We start from the raw sequence: 20,774 nt of genomic DNA on the forward strand, positions 1-20,774 counted from the left end.
AGGTGGGACGGCGTTGAAGCATTTCTAGCAGATCTGGACCTTGTACTCTGTCTCTTCTTTCTCCCTCTTCTCAGCCATTTTCACAACAATAAACTATCAGATCTGGAGATTCAAGCTTGGGTGACCTTCCAGAGTGCAAAATCAGAAGCTCAAGGAGACCGGCGACGAGGCAGCAACGGCGTTAGGACTAGCAGAGCAAGGAGATCGGTGGCGAGGCAGCACCAACGTTTGAACTAGCAAAAGAAGGAGATCGGCGATGCAGTCTGGAAGAAAGAAGAAAAAAATGTGGCTGGTAGGAATCGATGGTACCTATGGTACTGTTCATGCGTGTGTTTTCTATTTTGAAAACAAGTTTAGATTGTGTTTCTAATTTCTTACAAAAAGGGAGAATAGTTCTCAATTTTGGAAATAAAAAAAGAACATAGTAAACACTTTAGTTGTTTTCAATTTTCAATTTTCGAAAATTCTTGAAAATTTCCTGTTAGTAAACGCCCTCGTAATATTACTATATTAATATTAATATTTTTTTTAAAAAAAAAGGACAAATAATTTTCTATATTGCAATTTTTTTCTTTTATAAAAATCAAATGAAAGCAGAGATAGGAAAGACTTTTGACTCCGGAACAGAACTTTCTTTCCTTTTATCTCTTCCTCTCTCTTGCCCTCTTGGCCCAAACCCCCAAACCATGTGATTGTGTACATTGAAATGCCTATAAATCTCTGATTTCCTCTCTATAGCGTCTCTTTCGGCGCCCTAGAGCCTTCTTTTCTTTCCTGCTCTCTCTGTCTAAAATCTCATCTGCCATGGCTTCAGCTTCGCCCTCCCAAGCCAGCCTTCTTCTCCAAAAACAACTTAGAGGTAAATCCATTCTTGCCCCTTTTGTTTTCTTGATGAAAATTAAAGTTTTCATATTCTGGGTTGTTTAATTTTATACAAAGATCGGTGATTTTCTTGTAGATCTCTGCAAAAACCCCGTTGATGGTTTCTCAGCTGGCTTGGTGGACGAAAACAATCTTTTCGAATGGAGCGTAACGATTATTGGACCTCCTGATACTTTGTAGTGAGTCTTTTGAATTCAAGATTCTGTTTTCTTGGATTTATCTTTCACTAAATACTGTTGGTAAATTCAATTGTATATCTTTTTGTGTATGGGTTTTGTCTCTGTCGCAGTATTGATTTATAGGGTTCTGTTAATTCTTAATTATTTGTGGGTTTTGGAGTTCCTTTGTTTTTTATATAGTGAATTAGGTTATTTTTACAGTGTGCTTTAATATAAGGTGAATTGTTATTGATTCTTTTTTGGTGGAGGCTTGTGTGCTTTGATATTTAGTGTTTCATTTGTTTTGGATATGGTGAATTCGGTTATTTTGATAAACTGTGCTGTAATATAAGGTGAATTGTTATGGACTCTTCTTGATTGAGGCCTGTGCTTTGATCATTAGTTGTTTTTTATTAGTTAATTTGGTTATGTTGACACATTCTGCTGTAACATAAGCCGAATTATTATTGATGGGGCCTTGGGTTCTTTGATCATTATTTGTTCCATTTGTTTTTGATATAGTGAATTGGGTTATTTTGACACACTGTTGTGGATAAGGTGAATTGCTCTCCCAAAAGGTTGAATACCCAACCCCAAGGGCCTCCCACACCCCGGCTCGATAGAACATTTGGGAAGATGTAAATGACTTAAATGACTCAATGGTTCAGTAGACAGGGCCAAATGCCGGTACGCATAAGGGATTTGCCCACTTTGGGCATAATCCCCACACTGCTGCTGCTGAGTTTTCAATCTTGGTCCCTTCTCCCAAATACTGTCTACTGAACTAGTGAGCTAAGCCCGTTCGGGCTGTTCTTGATTCTTCTTGATGGAGGCTTGGGTGCTTTGATCATTAATTATATCATTAATATATTGCATTTGTTTTACCTGCATTTAATTGTCTAGAAAAGATGGCTACTTAACAATTACTCAAGACATTGAACTTAATCATCTTTTATAATATAATCCATATATGCATGGTATTTGTCAATTGTCTGATGTCTCGTTTACAATTTTCTCTTCCATCTACCAAGAATAAATAATTGTGCTTACTGCTTAGTTATGAGGAATTCCTAACTCTAAGTATATTGAAATTATGGATGCAGCGAAGGGGGCTTTTTCAATGCTATAATGAGTTTTCCTCAAAATTACCCAAACAGTCCTCCTGCTATGAGATTTACCTCAGAGATCTGGCATCCTAATGGTCTGTAAACTATACTTCAATTTATGATTGTAATGGTTACATTATCATTATTGTCAATGCATTCATTCTTTTTCATTGATATACAGTATACACCGACGGCAAGGTTTGCATTTCAATTCTTCATCCCCCTGGTGATGATCCAAATGGTTATGAGCTTGCTAGTGAGCGTTGGTCACCTGTCCATACGGTATGACCTTAGATGAAATCATGAAAATAACATTTTTAATTTGGGCATCAAATGCTCCTTTTCCATTGTAACCTTGTTCATCTCTAATTCATTGCTTGCTAATAAATATTGTTCAATTGATTTATTTTACCTGTGAACATATCACAAGGAATGTAAATGACTAGTCAAAGCTGGTTTCATTCATTTTCGTGTAGTACTTTAAATTAATAGTGTCAGTATTTTCTATCATGAAACCTACAAATAGCAGTAAATATCACCAACATGCTTTTTCAAAATTTGTTCCAAACTGCTTATATTTTGATGGCTAGGACCATCGCATATATGTCTGCTAACATCTTTAAGAAGTCATGCTAGAGGACAAAAGTATGCAACTCTTAAAACTTTATTTCAGTTTACGTTTCATTATATGGGGTTATTATAAAATGCTAACACCTCTTAAAAACTCAATGCTCTTGTATTTTGTATAATCTCTATTACTTGTTCTCTCACTATATTTTTTTGCCCTTGTTGTGTGTAAAGATCCTAGGGGCTGTTTACTATGGACTATTTGTTTTACATTTTTCCAATTTTCATTTTCTGAGCTTTCCACTTTCCCATTTTTCCAATTTTCTGAGAATAAGCTAAATAACTACTCCGTATCTAATAATTATGATTAAACTAAACTATTCAATCCAATTGTAATAAATTAAAAAAGGTATTGTTCAGTCATGTTTTCCAAATTTGTATGGACAACACGGGTTCTGTTCATTCCTTTGGAGAAAGAATTTTTTATTTTTGAAAATTCTCCAATTTTCCTTGGTTACTGAACATGCCTCATACAAGACTCAGATATTTACCATACCTTTTTCATACTCCAATTTGCTATGTAAAAAAGATTGATTATCTGGTCTTTTTAAACCTTTTGTCATACCTTTTAATTTGAAAGGTTTCTGTGCGGTTGTCTTCTCCCTTTGTTTGGTGCTCTATTTGTTTTCACTATTAGCTTTTATTATAAGTCTCATAGTTTTCCTTGTTCTCTTCTCTTTACTAGCATTGTCGTGATAGTTTGTATTATTGTGTGTTGCAAGTAAAAAAAAAAAAAAATTGTTTAGTCCAACTTGACCAAGAGGATTGTAATTGCAGGTGGAGAGTATAGTTTTAAGTATCATATCCATGCTTTCAGGCCCTAATGATGAGTCTCCTGCTAATGTGGAAGCTGCTGTAAGTGTTAATGCGTTTTCTTGTTCTTTTGTATTGACCTAAGGCTTTCTATTATCTTATACTACATTTTGTATTGACCTAAGGCTTTCTATTATCTACATGTGTTGCCATGCTGAATCTCAATTTTTGATTAAACAACCTTTAACTATTGTTGCATGTTCGCAGAAAGAATGGAGAGAAAACAAGGATGAATTCAGGAAAAAGGTGAGCCGATGCGTAAGGCGGTCACAAGAGATGATGTAGGCTTGACAAGTGCGAATTCTTGCTCCAAAAGGTCGTGGTTGCCAAGAATTGATGGCTGGCTGCCTCAGCAACCGACTGTCTTCTATTTCTTTTTGCTGTTGATCGATACCCGATGTAGAATTGCTGTCAGGGTCATACTCGCTTTTTTTTTCTTTTTTTTTTTTTTTTTTTTCTTTCTTTTTTTTGGTTTTCTTCATATTTTGTTAAAACATACATTTTAAAGGTGAACTGCCTTTAAAAAAATCAAAATTTTTTGGAACTTGGTTTGACTTGATGATGATCAACTTCGTGATTGATGGTGTTTGTGTACCTCATATTCATCTAGGATGCTTTTGTGCTTTTTAACCAAGTGGTCTAGGATGCTGATATTGTGGCATAAATTGTTAGAGTGGGAATATAGTTGCCTTTTGCTTTGTTAAGTCTCCTGCTGGATATGGATATTCTCCTGTTTAGCTTTTGTATTGTTCAAATAGCTATACTTGAATGGTCTTGGATTATGTGCCAAGTTGATTGGACTATTGATTTGGTAACTACAAGATTTTAAGTTTGACTTTCAGTGAAAGTAATTTATTAGTTTTTTTAATTTGAGCCGGTTAGTTATAAGTTAATTTATTTTGAGTAGTGACTAACTACGGGTTTCTCTTGTCAATTAAAATCTTGAATCTTCCCCGTTTGGCTCTCAGTGAGAGCAATTTATTAGTTTTTTTATTTGAGCTGTTCAGTTATAAGTTAATTTATTTTGAGAGTCTTGAATCTCCCCTTATTTAGTACCAAATAGAAAAACTTGTTCAAATTTTGTACTGTTCTATAATGTTACATCATAATTTATATTGATTATATTACAATTGAATTCATTAATGTCATTATGACCCGTTTTTAGTTTCTCAGTTTGCTTACTAGTTCTCAATTATTGGGTCAATATAACAATTCCAACTATTAGGTCAATATTTGTACGTATTCTTCATGTTTCATACGTTGCATTTTCCCGTATTGCAAACATCCTGTTTTCGTGCATCTAATAAACAATTAAAGACCATATATAGTATAATGCCACTTGAACTTGGTATAACATTGTAGTAACAGTGCCAAGTACATTTAGTAGTATCCTATAAGATGTCAAAAAGCTGCATTACATTATGGAAAATACTGTGTACTCCCACTTTGGAAAAAATAGTTTATCAATATCCGCCACATCAGGGAGTACATGTAGTAGAACTTGGCAAAAAAAATTGTATCGATCGCAGTGGGATTCGAACCCACGACCTTTAGATCCGGAGTCTAACACGATATCCACTTCGCTATGCGATCTATTTGTTATTTCTCTACCCTGCATTTTACTAAACCATCAAAATTCATGAAAGCATGATGACAAATCCAGAACAAGCCAAATGAGCTATGATAAATTCAGTGAAAAAGATGCAAACAAACAAAACTGCATTAACTCCAAATAATAGACATCTATGAAACATTCATTTCAAACCAGCTCTATCTACAATACACACACAAAAAACATAGATATCTTAAGATACTTCATGCAGAAACTATATCAAACCACAGCTATCTGAACTTCTCAGATCACACAGAAAATGAACTACATACGTCCCAAATTCGAGGCGTCAAATTCTTTCAGAAACAATATTATACTCAACTATGACGATTAAGAGAATGGTAAGGTTTACACTAAAATATTCACTTGTTTCTCTTTCAAATTACAGTCATGAAATAAATAGCAGTGGTCCAGTCCCTAGACAAGACAAAAGCTGGTAAAGTGAGTGTTTTGTTTTCTATACAGCAAAAAATACAAAATGAAATATAAGTATACACACACCTGACACCACTGCACAAATTACAATCACCCCTCCTGGCTTAGGAGGACTTAGTAATAAATGTCACCTTCCCAGCTCAAATCCTCATTTCATAATTCACCACCTCAAAGCACCATAAATCCTACATGCCTGCCTGTTAAATCTGTAACTAAACATCTATCTACACTTCCAGAAATGCATTTTGAACCCCTCCATTACAAAACACCCCTTTTCACTTGTCAACAATCTACACCAATTTCACAAATACTTATATTTATACTAACACAAACTTTTTCACACAACATATATATAAAATTACCAACCTTTTTTTCTTTCTTTCGAGAAGCTTCCATCTTTTAAGATAATTCATCATATCCGATATCATCTTACTCTAGGTTGCATCATACTTTAAAACTAAACTGTGTTCACTATAGGGCCAACACAAGCCAAGTTGGTCAGGTTTTTGGCTTAGTAACCACAAGATTTCAAGTTCGGCTCTCAGTAGGAGCAGCTTATTGACCTTCTTGGTTTGAGCAGGTCACAACCTAAGCTGGTTTACCTGATACTTTGCCAGATAGGGTTACAAGGCAGGATTTAACTAGTGCACACATTCGGGTAGTGGCTACGGGTTATGGAACAAGCTGTCTTACCAAAAGCACAGGGCAAAAAAATTGCAATCTACTATTCTCAAGCATAATTCTTCCAAAGTTCAAAAGCTTTTACCACCAAAAAATCCACATGGTATGAAATTTACAATCTGCATTCTCAAGTTCAAACATAACTCTTTCAAAGTTAAACCGCATTATCTCTGGACCAACCTTTCAAGCGATTAAAAACAAAAATTATTAAGGTGAGATTCACGATATTCAGATTCCAAGTCTCGCGATCAATTGGGTTTTTCCCTACACCTCTCCAGAAAACCACTGAGATTCATCGTGCCACGATGACAGTGAAAACGACAACAAAATCGGAGCTAGCCAATTGGGCTTCCAGATCTATGATCTAAATTCAGTGAAAAAAATAAGCAAACAAACAAAAAGTCGCAGAATATCAGAAGAGAAAATTAAAAAATAAAAATAAAATAAATAAATAAAAAACAAACAAACAAACAAAACAAACCTAAAAACGGACATTCGGACAAGATCTACGTACAGAAGAACATCACTAACACGCGCAAAGGATTGAATCAGACAATCAGTACCGTTATTTGTTGATCGATCAAACGTCCGAGAAAGAGCGGAGTCGTAACTTCAGCGTCTTTCCTGCTCAAAGAACAGCGTTTAGAATTGTACAATTGGTCCCCGACTTTTAATTTGGACAATTTAGGTCCCTTGACTTTCAAATTCTTTTCAATGTTGGTCCTTCCGTTAGATGAAGGTTAAGTGGATGTTAAATGAAGGGGTAAAGTAGTCTTTTTGGTGTTTTTAATTTAAATGCACGGGAAGAATGAAAGCCAGGTGCAGTTTTCCAGTCTGCAGGTGGCCAATTAGAATGTATCCCTGGTTTCTTCTTGAATTTGACTGGATTTGGTTCATTAGCTGCTCAAAGCTAGTCATCACTGGCTCCTCATTTTCCATTTGAAAACACGCTATCTTAAAGGGACCAAACAAGTTCGCCTTCAGGGAGTCTCGACATTTTCTGGCTATTTATAATGTAGAGTTCAATATGCTCCTCAGTTGAACCTGACTCTGCCATGGTTATGATCATGTGAAGAAAATTGGCCAAATTTAGATCAGGGGTTCCACCACCAATGAAGCGAGAAAGTTACATAAATACAGAGTGTGAATCTAATTCTCGAGAAACATACAATACAGTGTCATGTAAGTCACCACAGAAAACATTAGGAATTTAAATCAAATATGTACATTTTTTAACATTGCAAATTACTATCAGAATGTACACAAGCACCTCGAATAAAACTCACTCTAAACACAGAAACTCAGGCAAAGGAAAAGGGAAAATATTTTAGTGCAGCAAGTTAACTTTAAGAGAAGAAAAGAAACTCATACTGAACAAAGTATAAACATTGCAGCAGCAAGTTACAAAATTATTTAGCCTTTTAAATTACATCTGTAGATGGACATCATTTAGTTTTATGGGGATTATTATAATTAACAAACAACCCAGAAAAGAACTTTTTTTCTTCCTAACAACTGTGTCATTTTCTAATTACTTAGTAAATGAATAACATTAATAACTACTTCTGTCCTTTGTTGATTACTTGGTACTTGAACAGCAAACAAACGCAATACCGAATGTACTGTCAGTATTGATACCTTTAAAAGAGAGTTGCACTTGAACCTTTTCTTGGATTGCATTTCATATCCTTTAATCACATTTTTGTAGAACAATTTTTCTACAACAAAAATCTTTAGACCTCTCAGGTTTTCAAATCCAGATTGCTTGAGCTGAGAAAATCTTTTGGGATGATTGGTGTATATATAGCGCTGAGCATATGGAAGATCCCAGTTGACTAGTGAAGCAACAAAGCTAGGGTCAGACACATCATAATATATTGCATCACGAATTACAACCCACAACAAAGGAATATTACATATTTTAACATTCATCCAAAAAATCATATAGATGAAAGAACATGAAACTGAGTTAAATTACTTTCAGGTGAGTACAAATATTTATGACCATACTCGCAGAATTTATTTATGTTGCATTAGAAGCATATTAGAAAATCATAGCATGCTATTTGCTTTATTTTGAACATATTGTCCTCTTGGTTTTAACCTTTACACATGCATATTTGCAGGCCCAGTGGTAATGTGTGGGCAGAAGCAGGGGTTTTTAAAAATTGCAACTTACGCAGATGGATACATGATTTTTTCTTATAGTTTCTAACTTCTATATATCTTCAGATCACATGGTCCATTTGTAGTCTTAGAGGTAAAAACGGGTGCGTTAATGTATAAAAGAACTGCAACTTTAGTGTCTCAAAGAATGCAGTGATATACATACATACACATACATATGTAAATACATACATATATGAGAGACTGACCAGCTTATCAAAAAAAAAGTGAGACTATGAGAAAAGGCGACCAAGGATTGCATTCAGTTTAAAAATGGAGGGAAGACACATAATAGTTCGCAGAAGTGGGATTGCATTCAGTTTTAAAACTCCACCTGGCTTTCATTCTTCCCATGCATTTAAATTAAAAACACCGAAATGACTACTTTACCCCTTCATTTAACACCCACTTAACTTTCATCTAACGGAAGGACCAACATTGGAAAGAATTTAAAAGTCAAGGGACATAAATTGTCCAAATTAAAAGTCAAGGACTAATTGTAGAAAATCAATATAGTCGGAGGACCTTTACTGGAATTAACTCGTAAATTATTGACTTATTTATATATGGAAACAAACTTGTACAACGTTGTAATGTTGCGGAATTTCGTGTCTGGCTTAGTTAACAAACATTAACTGAAATTTATTTGTAATTTAACTTTTCAAAATATTAAGTTTAGCATTAGTATATAATTTTATACATTTAAAAATTATATAAAAATATTATTAAATATAAAAATTTAAATTTAAAAAATAATTAAAAAAATACTAAAGAATTAAGTAAAAAATAAAGAGTTTATTTTTTACTAATGAAAATTAATAGACTGTTTTCTTTGAGGGTGGAACTTGTAATATTATGATTACCAAACAATAATACAATATATTTATTATATTGGAATAAGGGTCAAATAGACCATTGAACTGCACACAATAATGCAATTAGGCCACTGAACTTAAAAAAACAACAATTAGGCCACTAAACTAACAAAACTCATTCAATTAGTCTAATTTATATGTTTTGTAGGTTAGTAACAGGTCACCCAAAAATTATAAAATATTTTTTTAAAAAATTATTATTTAAAAATAATAAATTAAAAAAAAAAAAAGGTTTCTTCGCTCTGCCGGAGACGAAGAAACTCGTCTCCGGCGGAGATTAAACTTGTTTTTTTTTTTTTTTTAATTTTAAATTATTATTTTTAAATAATAATTAATATATATATATATTTTAAAATTTGGGTGACCTGTTACTAACTTGCAAAACCTGTAAATTGACTTAATTGCATGAAAATGGTTAGTTTAGAGACCCCATTGTTGTTTTTTTTTTTTTTTTAAAGTTTAGTGGCCTAATTGCATTATTGTGTGCAGTTCGATGGCCTATTTGACCCTTATTCATTTATACTATTTAATCCTTATTCTAATTGATGTAAATTATCTTCAACTGAAAATTGAAAAACATATTAATATGTAAATTTTATATTTTCATGATGATTCGGTCACTTTTTATTTTTTTAAGAGAAAGTTGCTCTTTTCGTCCCTAAGTTATAGGGTAATTGTAGAATTCGTCCTTAAGTGTTGATCATGCTCACTTTTCGTCCCTAAGTTATCATTGGCGTTGCACTTTTTGTCCCTGAGTTATAAGGAAATTGTAGGATTTGTCCCTAAGTGTTGGTCATGTTCACTTTTCGTCCCTAACTTATCATTGACGTTGCACTTTTCGTTCCTGAGTCATACAAAAATTGCAAATTTCGTCCCTAATCACTACTACATAAATGGTATACTACATCACTTAATAGACGGCGATTTTTTTAAATAACCGCCGTCTAATATATTGTGTTATATTATGTCACTTAATAAATGTCGGTTGTTTAAATAACTGTCGTATATAGTTGACACATGGCGGTTGTTTAACCGCCGTATATAATTAGCATACACGGCGATTTTCGAAACTGCCGTAGAAAGTGTATATTTACAACAGCAGTCACTTTCATGCGCAACACTTCGAAAACCGTCGTGTATGTGTAAAAATAAATAAAGAAATAACCCCGATGGTTATTTAAAGTGTATGACGTAAAAAAATTAATTAAGGTATATACGACGATTATTTAAAAAATCGTCGTATATTAAGTGGCGTAGTATACCATTTGTGTAATAGTGATTACTGATTAGGGACGAAATTTGCAATTTTAGTATAACTCAGGGACGAAAAGTGCAACGCCAATGATAACTTAGGAACGAAAAGTGAGCATGGCCAACACTCAGGGACGAAAAGTTCAACGCCAATGATAACTTAGGGACGAAAAGTGACCATGACCAACACTCAGGGACGAATTCTACAATTACTCAATAACTTAGGGACAAAAAATGCAATTATCGCTTTTATTATTATTATTATTATTATTATTATTATTTTTTAGAGAGAGCATTTTTAAGATTTAGGGTATTTGTAATGTGATTTTTTTTTTTTTTTGAAATAGTATTGACTCTATTATAAGGTAGTATTTGTTCTATACTTTATCTATTGTAGTCTAAAGAGTTAAGACCACACCACCGGGGTTCAATCCTGTGACATTTCCTAGCACAAGGTGCTTGAAAATAATATATGATTTATAATCGTTAATAATTGAAAGAAATATTTACTGTATTAAAAATTTATTAATTTTGTTTCTCCTCGTGTGTTTTCTCTTATTATTTTATTTTGTAATCAAACTATATACTAAAATAATTGAATTAATTGTACTTTTCTTAATAATATGTTTTTATTAACTTTGTTACCTTTTATAAATCTAGTATTAGTGTATTAATTTTTTTATTTACAAATTGAATTTGTAAAATTATATCAAAAAATTAGAAGAAATGAAAAATTAAAAAGATAGAAAATGAAAAATAGAAAATCGATAAATGGAAAACTGAGAAATGAAGTGGACCCCATTCAATTCACAATGGTCCTGACACCGGATGTCGTTGAAGAGGTAAAACTCAAACTCGAAACCTTTAATTAAGAGAAGAAATTTACACAATCTCATCCATACCTTGCGGGTGAAATCATTTGTTTATTTATTTGATGTTAGATTTTATATATATATATATATATATATATATATGTGTGTGTGTGTGTGTGTGTGTGTGTGTGTGTGTGTGTGTGTGTGTGTGTGTGTGTGTGTGTGTGTGTGTGTGTGTTGTAGATATTACATAAGCCACTTAATTTCAATTTTTGTCAAGATTTATAGGTGGTAATATACTTTTAATTTTTTTTATAGAACATTCTCTTTTAGTCCTAGTATTATTTTGGCATGACCTTTTTTTTTGTCCTTCATCAATAAAAATCGTTTAAATTTCATAAAATAAAAAGTATTTAGGTATTCAATTAAGATTTTTTAGAAAAACAATAAATAAATAAAAATATAACGAGTCAACCAACTTTGTATAAAAAAGATCAAAATATCTTTACATTTAACCGACATTTCAACGATTTTGTTAACAGAGAACAAAAAATGATCATGCTACAATAATACTAGAACCAAAGACGAATGTTCTAAGAAAAATAACGAAAAGTGAATTGTCACTTATAAATCTAGCACAAAAAATAGAATTAACTCTTACCTACCTTAATAAATTTAAATTGAATAACTGATATTATTTTTATCATAATCAATCATCAACATCAACAGATCAGCTTATCAATTTACAAGCACTTTCAGAGCAGACTCTTTGCGATAATTACAAGTTTAATTTTCAATTAATAATTGTTTCCACTGAAAAAATAGTAAATATTTGAGCGATTTGGTTCAGATCAAGCACTTAAATGTGGGTCTGCTTTCTCTTTTTTCTTCTATCAATCTTTGATCACACTCTCACTCTATCCGCCCACTTTACGTATTTCTGAAGATTTAATTTTATTCTTGAACTTCTTTAAAAAAAAATAAAAAAAAATTGTTTGTTTGTTTGTTTGGTTTCTCTATCTTTTTCTCTGTCTGTTGGCAAGAATGTTTGGTGTGGCACCAAACATGGCTTCATGTCTTGCATATTCACTGTACTACTTGAGTGCTTAGAATGTTTGTGAGATATATATATGCACACTCATGTATCAAGCTTTGCCATTGCCTATCCCTAAAACCCTTTTCAGTTTTCACTGTAATTTGCATAGAATCAGGTGATTTAATGTTTTTCTTTTTCTTTTTTTTTTCCCTAATTTGTTGAAGGTTCATATTTTGGTATGCTATTCTTTCTGGGGAGATCTTTGCTTGCACTTTAAAAATGACTACTCAAAAAAAAAAAAAAAAGGATTGCATTTTTGGGGGGTTTATACTGAGCTTTGAATTGGGTTTGTGATTCTTAATGGTGATTTGGTTTGTCGGTATGGTGTTTGTAGTCTGAAAGAATGGCTTCAAATGGAAGAAAGCCACCACCAGAGCCCTCGCCGCTGAGAAAGGCGAAATTTTTCCAGGTGAAATTGTACTTTTGAACTTCAATTTCTGATAATTTTGTGTTAGGATCAAACACTTACTACTAAGCTAAAAGTTAGCTAAGGTGCAACTTTATTCCTTTCGAGAGAGAGAGGCCCCCTAGCCACCAATTGTTGGATTTGGCCATTCAACATTTTAAGTATTGGTCTAATGGATTTGAAATCTGGTGCTAGAGTGCTAGTTTGCTTGTTTTTCATCCTTAGATTGAGAGTGTTGAGCATATATAGTATATAAAATATAAATGTGTAGTTTCACTATCCACTTAAACTTTTAGTTGAGACAGTTGGGACTTGGGAGCATGTGTAGCTCTTTGTTTCTCGACAGTAGTTCATACTTTCATCTCTTATTGTTCATTTATTCTTCCTGTCCTAAATTTGTTCGTTCTGTAATGATAGGCGAACATGAGAATTCTGGTTACCGGTGGTGCTGGGTTCATTGGCTCTCATCTCGTGGACAAGCTAATGCAAAACGAGAAGAATGAGGTAAATGGTTACACGTTGTCTTTGAGTTGTATGTTTACAGTGTAGTGATATACTTGATTAAACGTTTTGCATTAGGTGATTGTTGTGGATAACTATTTCACGGGATCAAAGGATAACCTTAAGCAATGGATTGGCCATCCAAGATTCGAGCTTATTCGACATGGTAAGGCCATTTCTATGATGTTTTTGGCACTTTTCGTGATCTTCTGCCAAGTTTATCATATATCGTATCTCCTCTTCCTGTGCAGATGTCACAGAGAAATTGTTCGTTGAAGTTGACCGAATTTATCATCTCGCTTGTCCTGCTTCCCCTATTTTCTACAAATACAACCCGGTGAAGGTCAGTAATTAAGATACAATAATGTTCTTCGTGTATGTTAGACTCGTAACGTTTTCTTAGTTCATTTCTCGTATGAATCTGCAGACAATTAAGACAAATGTAATCGGGACATTAAATATGTTGGGACTTGCCAAGAGAGTTGGCGCGAGGTAAGAATTAGATCTTTGCGTTTTCTTGTCAATTGAAATCCTCGATCTTGTGACCATTTCTATCGTACACGCAGGATTCTGCTAACATCAACTTCCGAGGTTTATGGAGATCCCCTAGTTCATCCTCAGGAGGAGAGTTATTGGGGCAATGTTAACCCAATAGGTAGGTAATTAACCACTTGCAACTAACTTCCCAATTTTGAGTCCATTTCACCTTGGACCTCAGTGGAGTTTCGGTAGCTTACCCACTCGACACTACTCGATTAGAATGCGGGTGTTCATGGGATAGTTGTCGTACCGGATTTCAGGAGTCAGGAGCTGCTATGACGAGGGAAAAAGAGTTGCGGAGACTTTGATGTTTGATTATCACAGGCAACACGGGATAGGTAATTGTTTCTAACTTGTATTTTAACAGTGGCTCAACAGTTGAGTCGGTTATTGTCTTCTTATTTAGTTTTCCTGGCACATTGACAGAAATCCGAATTGCTAGAATCTTTAATACGTATGGACCAAGGATGAACATCGATGATGGTCGTGTTGTCAGCAATTTCATTGCTCAGGCAATTCGGTAAAGCTCCAAATGCTACTGCTTAATATCGAGAATCTTTTCTTGCTCTCACAATTGCGTTTTGTGTAGCGACGAGCCATTGACTGTCCAGTTGCCCGGAACTCAAACCCGAAGCTTCTGCTATGTTTCTGATATGGTGCGTAATTGTCTGTTAGCCACTTAACAGCAAATTAAATACCTCGTTTATCTTGAATTCTTGATTGTGAAGGTTGATGGACTTATTCGGCTGATGGAGGGAGAGAATACTGGACCCATTAACATTGGCAACCCAGGTTTTTCCCATGACTTTGACATTGCAAACACTTCTGAATGTTGATTTTTTTTTTTTTTTATACTCTATTGGTATCCAATCGTTATACCCTGCACCACGGTGCACAGTGCACTGTGCGCCAGCGCCTCCCAAAACGACATCGTTTTGGGAGGCGTGGTAAGAAGTTGACATGATTATGTATATTTTTTATACAATTATGTACATTTTTTTTTAAACAACTATGTACATCCGAATTAGGAATTTTTTTGTGTATTATGTTAAAAGTTTATGTTTATTATGTATTATGTTAGATTATGTGTATTATCTTTTAAAAAAAAGTATGTGTATTTTGTTATATAATTATGTACATTCATGTATACAGTTATGTGTATTCTAGTATAACATTATGTACATTTTTGAACATGAATTTTTTTTTTTAAGGAAAATTAACTGCCAAACACTGGGTAACGAAATTTTTTTTTTAAAAAAAAAAAAAAAATTGAAACGACGTCGTTTTGCATCTGGGCGCACAATGCAACATGCGCCGTACTGCAGGATATAAATTGCCATTGACATCTGCATCCCGCAAGACTAGAGTTGTCAAAGCAGGCCGGCGAGGCAGGCCCACCAAAGCTCGCCAATAATATAGGCCTAAGGGAGGCTAGCTCACCCTGCCTTAGGCCCACGGGGTTAGGCGGTTGGCCGCCAAGCAAAATATTAACTTTGTAATTTTGTAAATTTATAAAATTTTTTAAAAAATAAGTAAATGTTAAAATCATTTTAAATACTCTAAACTCTAAATTTTAAATAAAGATAGTCTAAAGATAAAGAAATTGGGGATTATCTTAGGGTTTTTGTTTTGTAAATTTGTAATATTTATTTATTTTAATAATTTTTTAAAATTTAGTAGTTACGGGGTGGGCTAAAAAGCTCGCAAATAAAACAGGCCTAAAATCTCAAAGCTCATCCCAGGCTGCCCGTTTTGACAGCTCTACGCAATACCATTGAGAGCGTTGTTGCATGCTTAAGTGATTTGAGCCAACGCCTTTTATCTCAGCTCTTGAATGTGTTTTAGACTGCATTATATTTCGCTTCTGCCTTTGTTTTCTCGGTTATCTTCCTAGAAAGCTGCTATACTAGCAAAGCTAACTTGAATTATCACTGTCAGGTGAATTCACAATGCTTGAACTTGCTGAGACAGTGATGGAGGTAAAGCTAGCTCTCTGAACCGTTACGTTTTTAGTTTTTTACATATTCAAGATGAAAGTTGGCAGTTATGAGTCTGGTTTTTTTGCAGATGATTAATCCAAATGTGAAGATCATCAAGGTGGAGAACACACCGGATGATCCTCGGCAGAGAAAGCCGGACATCACAAAGGCGAGGGTGTTGCTTGGGTGGGAGCCGAAGGTGAAGTTGCGCAACGGCATTCCTCTCATGGAAGAGGATTTCCGCAGCAGGCTTGGAATCCAAAGAAAGAGTTGAGCTCCATTGCTGTTATATGTTGAACAAGTGTCTGTTCAAATCTTTTTGTTCTTTGCTTAGCCCTTCATGTGTTGTGTGGATTTTGCCTTTTCAAGTATATATAGGCATATAGCAGCATGGGAGTACATGTTGGTTTTCACCACTTTTTGTCTTCACGTTTTTTCGATCAACAAGAATAATTTAAGTTATCATTTACTTGACTTAAATAATTTACAATCTTAACTAATTCTTATATATTTGCCCGACTATAACTAACCTACACTACATACAAAGTATAAAATTATATATCTACCCTACTATATTTTTATCTACTAATATTAAATATAAATATATAAATATAAATAAATCTACAAATACAAATTTAATAAGAGCTAATAAAGTTAGACATCTGACTCTAACTCTAACTAAAACAAATATTAGTGTAATTGTTTGTAAAATGAATGATTCATATTATTTTAATTTTAGTATTTTTATTATTTTTCTTATTTTACCCTCTATTATTATTCTTTTAACTTAGATTTTCATAAAAAATGTCTTTTTAAGTTAGAAATCTTCAAACTACATCCGAATTAAATTTGACATAATTGTTATTGTTAACAATTTGACATATGCTATGGAATATATTAAAAAAAATACAATATAAAATTTAACATAACTTTGATCAATTAATTAGAATTAGTCATTGGCATTGATGATATAGTACCTACCCCTAATAGGGATGAAATATTATACCTATTATCATTATTTTTTTGGGAATGAGGATTTGGTTCTATCTTTGAAGGTGTGCATCAAGACACTAAATTGCAATAGGGACAAGGAATGTATGTAATTTTCCGTCCGGAACAAGAATACCCCTCACACCCCATCCCCGAATATATATATATATATATATATATATATATATATATATATATATATATATATATATAGAAGAGCGCTCATATGTGGTCATGTCATTAGGTGTGGTCGTGTGGTTGTATCTGTGTCGTTGAATCAGTTTAATCTAACGACAGTGGTAATTCTGAGGATTTTCACGTGTTTTAGTAAGTGGGGCGTTATGATAATTACAGTGGCCATTTATAGCGGGTTCCAGAATACAGCAACAGTGTTGACAACATACACTAATAGTGTAATAAAACACACCACAGTGAAACACACCAATGGGTATTCCCGTGTTATGGTAATTACAGTGGCCATTTATAGCGACCGGGTTTCAGAATACACCAACAGTGTTGACAACATGCACCAATAGTGTAATAAAACACACAACAATGTGATTTTCCCTATTCTGGTGTTTTATGACGAGTTTACTCTTGCAGTTCGCTAGGTAGGAGAATGTGCGCGAAAATACTGAAAAAATCTTGATTAATATGATTCATTGGATCTATATATATATATATATATATATATATATATATATATATATATATATATATATATATATATATATATATATATATATATATATATAGATTCAGAACACAAACTCACAACTTAAGCACAAAACTCACGCACCTTAAGCACAAAAACACAGGCACTTTAAGTTTTAACAACAACTCACATTAAGTACAAAACTCACGCACCTTAAGCACAAGACTCACGCACCTTAAGCACAAAACACTTTAAAGTTTCAACAACAATTCACATTAAGTACACACTCACGCACATTAAACACACAACTCACGCACATTAAACACATAAGACTCACGCACCTTAAGTACAAAACTCACGCACATTAAGCACTACACACTCATGCACATTAAGCACAAACCTCACACACCTTAAACACAAGACTCACGCATATTAAGTACAAAACTCACGTACATTAATCACTCGCACAACCGCACGGGTATACACCAAAATGAAAAGCCAAAAAAATGCACCACAAAAAAAAAAAAAAAACACCATACATAATGGTGTATTTTCGAACGTGATGCATTTATGCATACCTAATGGTATATGCCGCACTAACCGCACGGAAAGACCTGTTCTCACTATATATATATATATATATATATATATATATATATATATATATATATATATATATATATATATATAAATTTTTTAAAAATAAAAAATTTCGCTAATTTAAAATTTTGACTAAAAGTTGACCAGAAACGAGGAATCACCATCACCGCCTAATTCTCCGCGTGCAAATTATGCCATGCAACCGTGTGCACCATGCATGGTGCACACGGTTACAAAAACGGCGTCGACGCGTTCGACTTTAAAAAAGAAATTCATTTTTGATTGCCGTCTGTACTATATATCCAGAATAATGAACTATATATCCAAAATTAACGAACTATATATCCAGAATTAGTGAACTATATATCCACACGTGACACAGGTTACAGGTACCCTGTTTTGGTCGCTACGTCTGTATATTAAGAATAAATGGACTATATATTCAAAATTAATGAACTATAAATTTAAAATTAGTGAACTATATATCCAAAATTAATAAATTATATATCTAAAATTAATGAACTATGTATCCAAAATTAATGAACTATATATCCACACCAAAAATAGTGGAAATCCCGTCAATTAGAGTTTAAAAAAAAAAGAGATTGGTGGAGCTAAACGGTGCCACTAACGGCACCGTTACTCCACCATAGTGAAACAGCATCGTTCGTAACCGTGTGCAACATGCATGGTGCACACAGTTGCACAACATAACGATTGTTCTCTGCGAGTTGAGAATGGAGACTATTTTTAATTCCCCGCCGAAGATGGGAACAAGGTTTCAAGGACGGGGAATATACTCCTTGCCACCGCCCGGTTGCCATCCCTATATAATTGAAAAGATGAGAAGGAAATATATTTCATGAACATGTTTTATGATTTTCTACTGGAAATTGAGAATTGAAAAGTAGTGCAACATGTTAAACAGGAATCAGTATTTTAAATATTTCCGTTTGAAAGAAGAAATCTGGTGAGCCAAATCAGAAGCTCATGACAGAACAGAAGGGGGAGAAAACACTCTTCTAATTAACAGTATCCAAATTTCTCAATAGACCAACGTAAAGTTTGCTTCCACCAAAAGCTATGGGGATGCTTTATGAAATCAGTATTGTCTGATTCATTTAGAAACAAAAGAAAACACAAGAAATTAAAAAGAAAAGTGCAGCTGTCTCAGGTGCAAATGCCTCTTATCCAGCATGAGCTTTGAGCTTTAAAATTACCTGCAGAAACAGAAGGGCAATTAAGCAGATATTTAAATTAACCTATCATACAACAATTTCAATGATATACAATGTTGTTCTTAGGCAGATATATCATACAAAAATTTCAATGCTATACAATGTTGTTCAATGACAAGACATTTATAGAAAAAGACCGACTTCCTACACATCTATTTCTCAATTATTAAGTTTGAGCAAAAACACACGTATAGTGGTGGCCGGGTGGCAAAGGGAATAGGTATATGCAATAGTGATTTAAAGAGTTTGGACTGTTTAGTTTTGCACGTTTACTAAATAATTTGCCATGACCACTAGAGGCTGTTCTCAAGACTTGTATCTATGACACATTCACACCTACAGCTTGTTATACTATAAAAAAGAGAAAACCACAATAGAAGTTAAAACATTTCCATGTAGAACGTTTATTTTACTTAACAAGTACCCCATAGGCACATAGCATATTCTCTTAGGAAGTGTAAAGCTATTAAAACAGTAAATCAGCCACATAATGCAGTCTTGATGGATCAGGTTATCAATACATGGAATTGCAATCACCTATTCATTAACTGTGATTTTAAGTATCCCATATATTTTTAGTGTAACATTTTGGCAACAGCATTCAAAGGTTAATTTTTTTTTTTAAAGATTCAATCTACTATTGTATCACATAATAGTCAGAATGTTATGAAGAACACAAGGCCACATCAGGTGAAAAATCAGTTGTCAATGGTTTGTTTCAAGAGCTTTATTTGTTTATTTTGATATTTTGATGAGTGAATTGAAAAACATGGGGCATTGACACAACAATCTCAAGAAAAGCATGATAAGATTAACATTGGTTTAACTCTGATGAACTAAATCAAATGAAAATGTATGCAAATTGCAGTTGATGTCTTGATGAACGTTGAGATGGCAATGCTTTGTCTCTAGAGCCTTTTAATGAGAGGAGAAAAGGTTAAGCTTTGAAATCATTGGAACATTGGCACAACATAGCAAAGCAAAACAAGTACACGGTCAAACTCTCTGATGAATGTAATCAAATGAAATAACACCTAACAATCAGATAAGGTATAAATCCGACAAAATCAATCACTAATAGCATCAAAGATTAGCACACGGATGAGAAAGTGACAACTAGATCTATGATCCTACCACGGAATTTCAATCTAGGGTTTCAAATGTCCAAACAAAACAACAGTACCGTCAGTACGAACGCGAGAAACATACTCACTTTTTGTGCCTCTGCGCGAATTTAGAGTTCTTAGCGTCCTCCTCTGCAAATCAACAATCAGAAACGAACATCAAAGGATGTAGGAGTATATACATATAAGCGAAATTATATACGCACCAGTGAGGCCGAGGGACATCT

General features: G+C 33.7%; 2 protein-coding genes, 3 long non-coding RNA genes and 1 other non-coding gene across 6 annotated transcripts in view; 2 read left to right on the plus strand and 4 right to left on the minus strand.

Moving 5' to 3' along the window:
• The first annotated feature begins 603 nt into the window (after positions 1–603).
• On the plus strand, positions 604–4,180 carry LOC109156688 (ubiquitin-conjugating enzyme E2 7-like). Its single transcript, XM_019304526.1, has 6 exons — positions 604–859; positions 959–1,061; positions 2,144–2,241; positions 2,328–2,428; positions 3,551–3,628; positions 3,794–4,180. Exons 1-6 carry the CDS (start codon positions 805–807, stop codon positions 3,869–3,871), a joined length of 513 nt encoding a protein of 170 aa, XP_019160071.1. The 5' UTR covers positions 604–804; the 3' UTR covers positions 3,872–4,180.
• On the minus strand, positions 3,961–15,239 carry LOC109156691. The gene is made up of 2 exons (XR_002050100.1): positions 15,201–15,239; positions 3,961–4,043 (listed from the first exon to the last, which is right to left on the minus strand). It is a non-coding gene; the product is annotated as an uncharacterized LOC109156691 (long non-coding RNA).
• LOC109156690 lies at positions 4,891–6,963 on the minus strand. The gene is made up of 3 exons (XR_002050099.1): positions 6,878–6,963; positions 5,088–5,615; positions 4,891–4,995 (listed from the first exon to the last, which is right to left on the minus strand). It is a non-coding gene; the product is annotated as an uncharacterized LOC109156690 (long non-coding RNA).
• On the minus strand, positions 5,107–5,179 carry TRNAR-CCG. Its single transcript has one exon. It is a non-coding gene; the product is annotated as a tRNA-Arg (tRNA).
• On the plus strand, positions 12,405–16,405 carry LOC109156686 (UDP-glucuronic acid decarboxylase 6-like). Its single transcript, XM_019304525.1, has 13 exons — positions 12,405–12,629; positions 12,849–12,923; positions 13,338–13,424; positions 13,500–13,587; positions 13,673–13,764; positions 13,849–13,913; positions 13,988–14,076; positions 14,222–14,299; positions 14,388–14,481; positions 14,551–14,617; positions 14,690–14,753; positions 15,900–15,940; positions 16,029–16,405. The coding sequence occupies exons 2-13, from the start codon at positions 12,858–12,860 to the stop codon at positions 16,212–16,214; spliced, it is 1,017 nt and encodes a 338-aa protein (XP_019160070.1). The 5' UTR covers positions 12,405–12,629; positions 12,849–12,857; the 3' UTR covers positions 16,215–16,405.
• Positions 16,406–19,105: 2,700 nt separating this feature from the next.
• The window catches only part of LOC109156689, a 1,866-nt gene continuing 197 nt past the window's right edge, over positions 19,106–20,774 (minus strand). Inside the window, exons 1-3 of the long non-coding RNA XR_002050098.1 lie at positions 20,754–20,774; positions 20,637–20,679; positions 19,106–19,405 (exon numbers count right to left, since the gene is read on the minus strand). The exon at positions 20,754–20,774 is cut by the window's right edge and continues 197 nt beyond it. This is a non-coding gene — a long non-coding RNA (uncharacterized LOC109156689). The remainder of the gene's footprint in view (positions 19,406–20,636; positions 20,680–20,753) is intronic.

Source organism: Ipomoea nil, unplaced genomic scaffold, assembly GCF_001879475.1.
Source record: "Ipomoea nil cultivar Tokyo-kokei standard unplaced genomic scaffold, Asagao_1.1 scaffold2754, whole genome shotgun sequence".
Taxonomy (NCBI): domain Eukaryota; kingdom Viridiplantae; phylum Streptophyta; class Magnoliopsida; order Solanales; family Convolvulaceae; genus Ipomoea; species Ipomoea nil.

Coding starts and splice junctions, on each gene's coding strand:
- LOC109156688 (XM_019304526.1), top strand. CDS start 805: ATGGCTTCAGCTTCGCCCTCCCAAGCCAGCCTTCTTCTCCAAAAACAA. Junction 2,429..3,550: donor GTTGGTCACCTGTCCATACG/GTATGACCTTAG, acceptor TTGTAATTGCAG/GTGGAGAGTATAGTTTTAAG. Junction 3,629..3,793: donor CTGCTAATGTGGAAGCTGCT/GTAAGTGTTAAT, acceptor GCATGTTCGCAG/AAAGAATGGAGAGAAAACAA.
- LOC109156686 (XM_019304525.1), top strand. CDS start 12,858: ATGGCTTCAAATGGAAGAAAGCCACCACCAGAGCCCTCGCCGCTGAGA. Junction 12,924..13,337: donor GAAAGGCGAAATTTTTCCAG/GTGAAATTGTAC, acceptor CTGTAATGATAG/GCGAACATGAGAATTCTGGT. Junction 14,482..14,550: donor TTCATTGCTCAGGCAATTCG/GTAAAGCTCCAA, acceptor CGTTTTGTGTAG/CGACGAGCCATTGACTGTCC.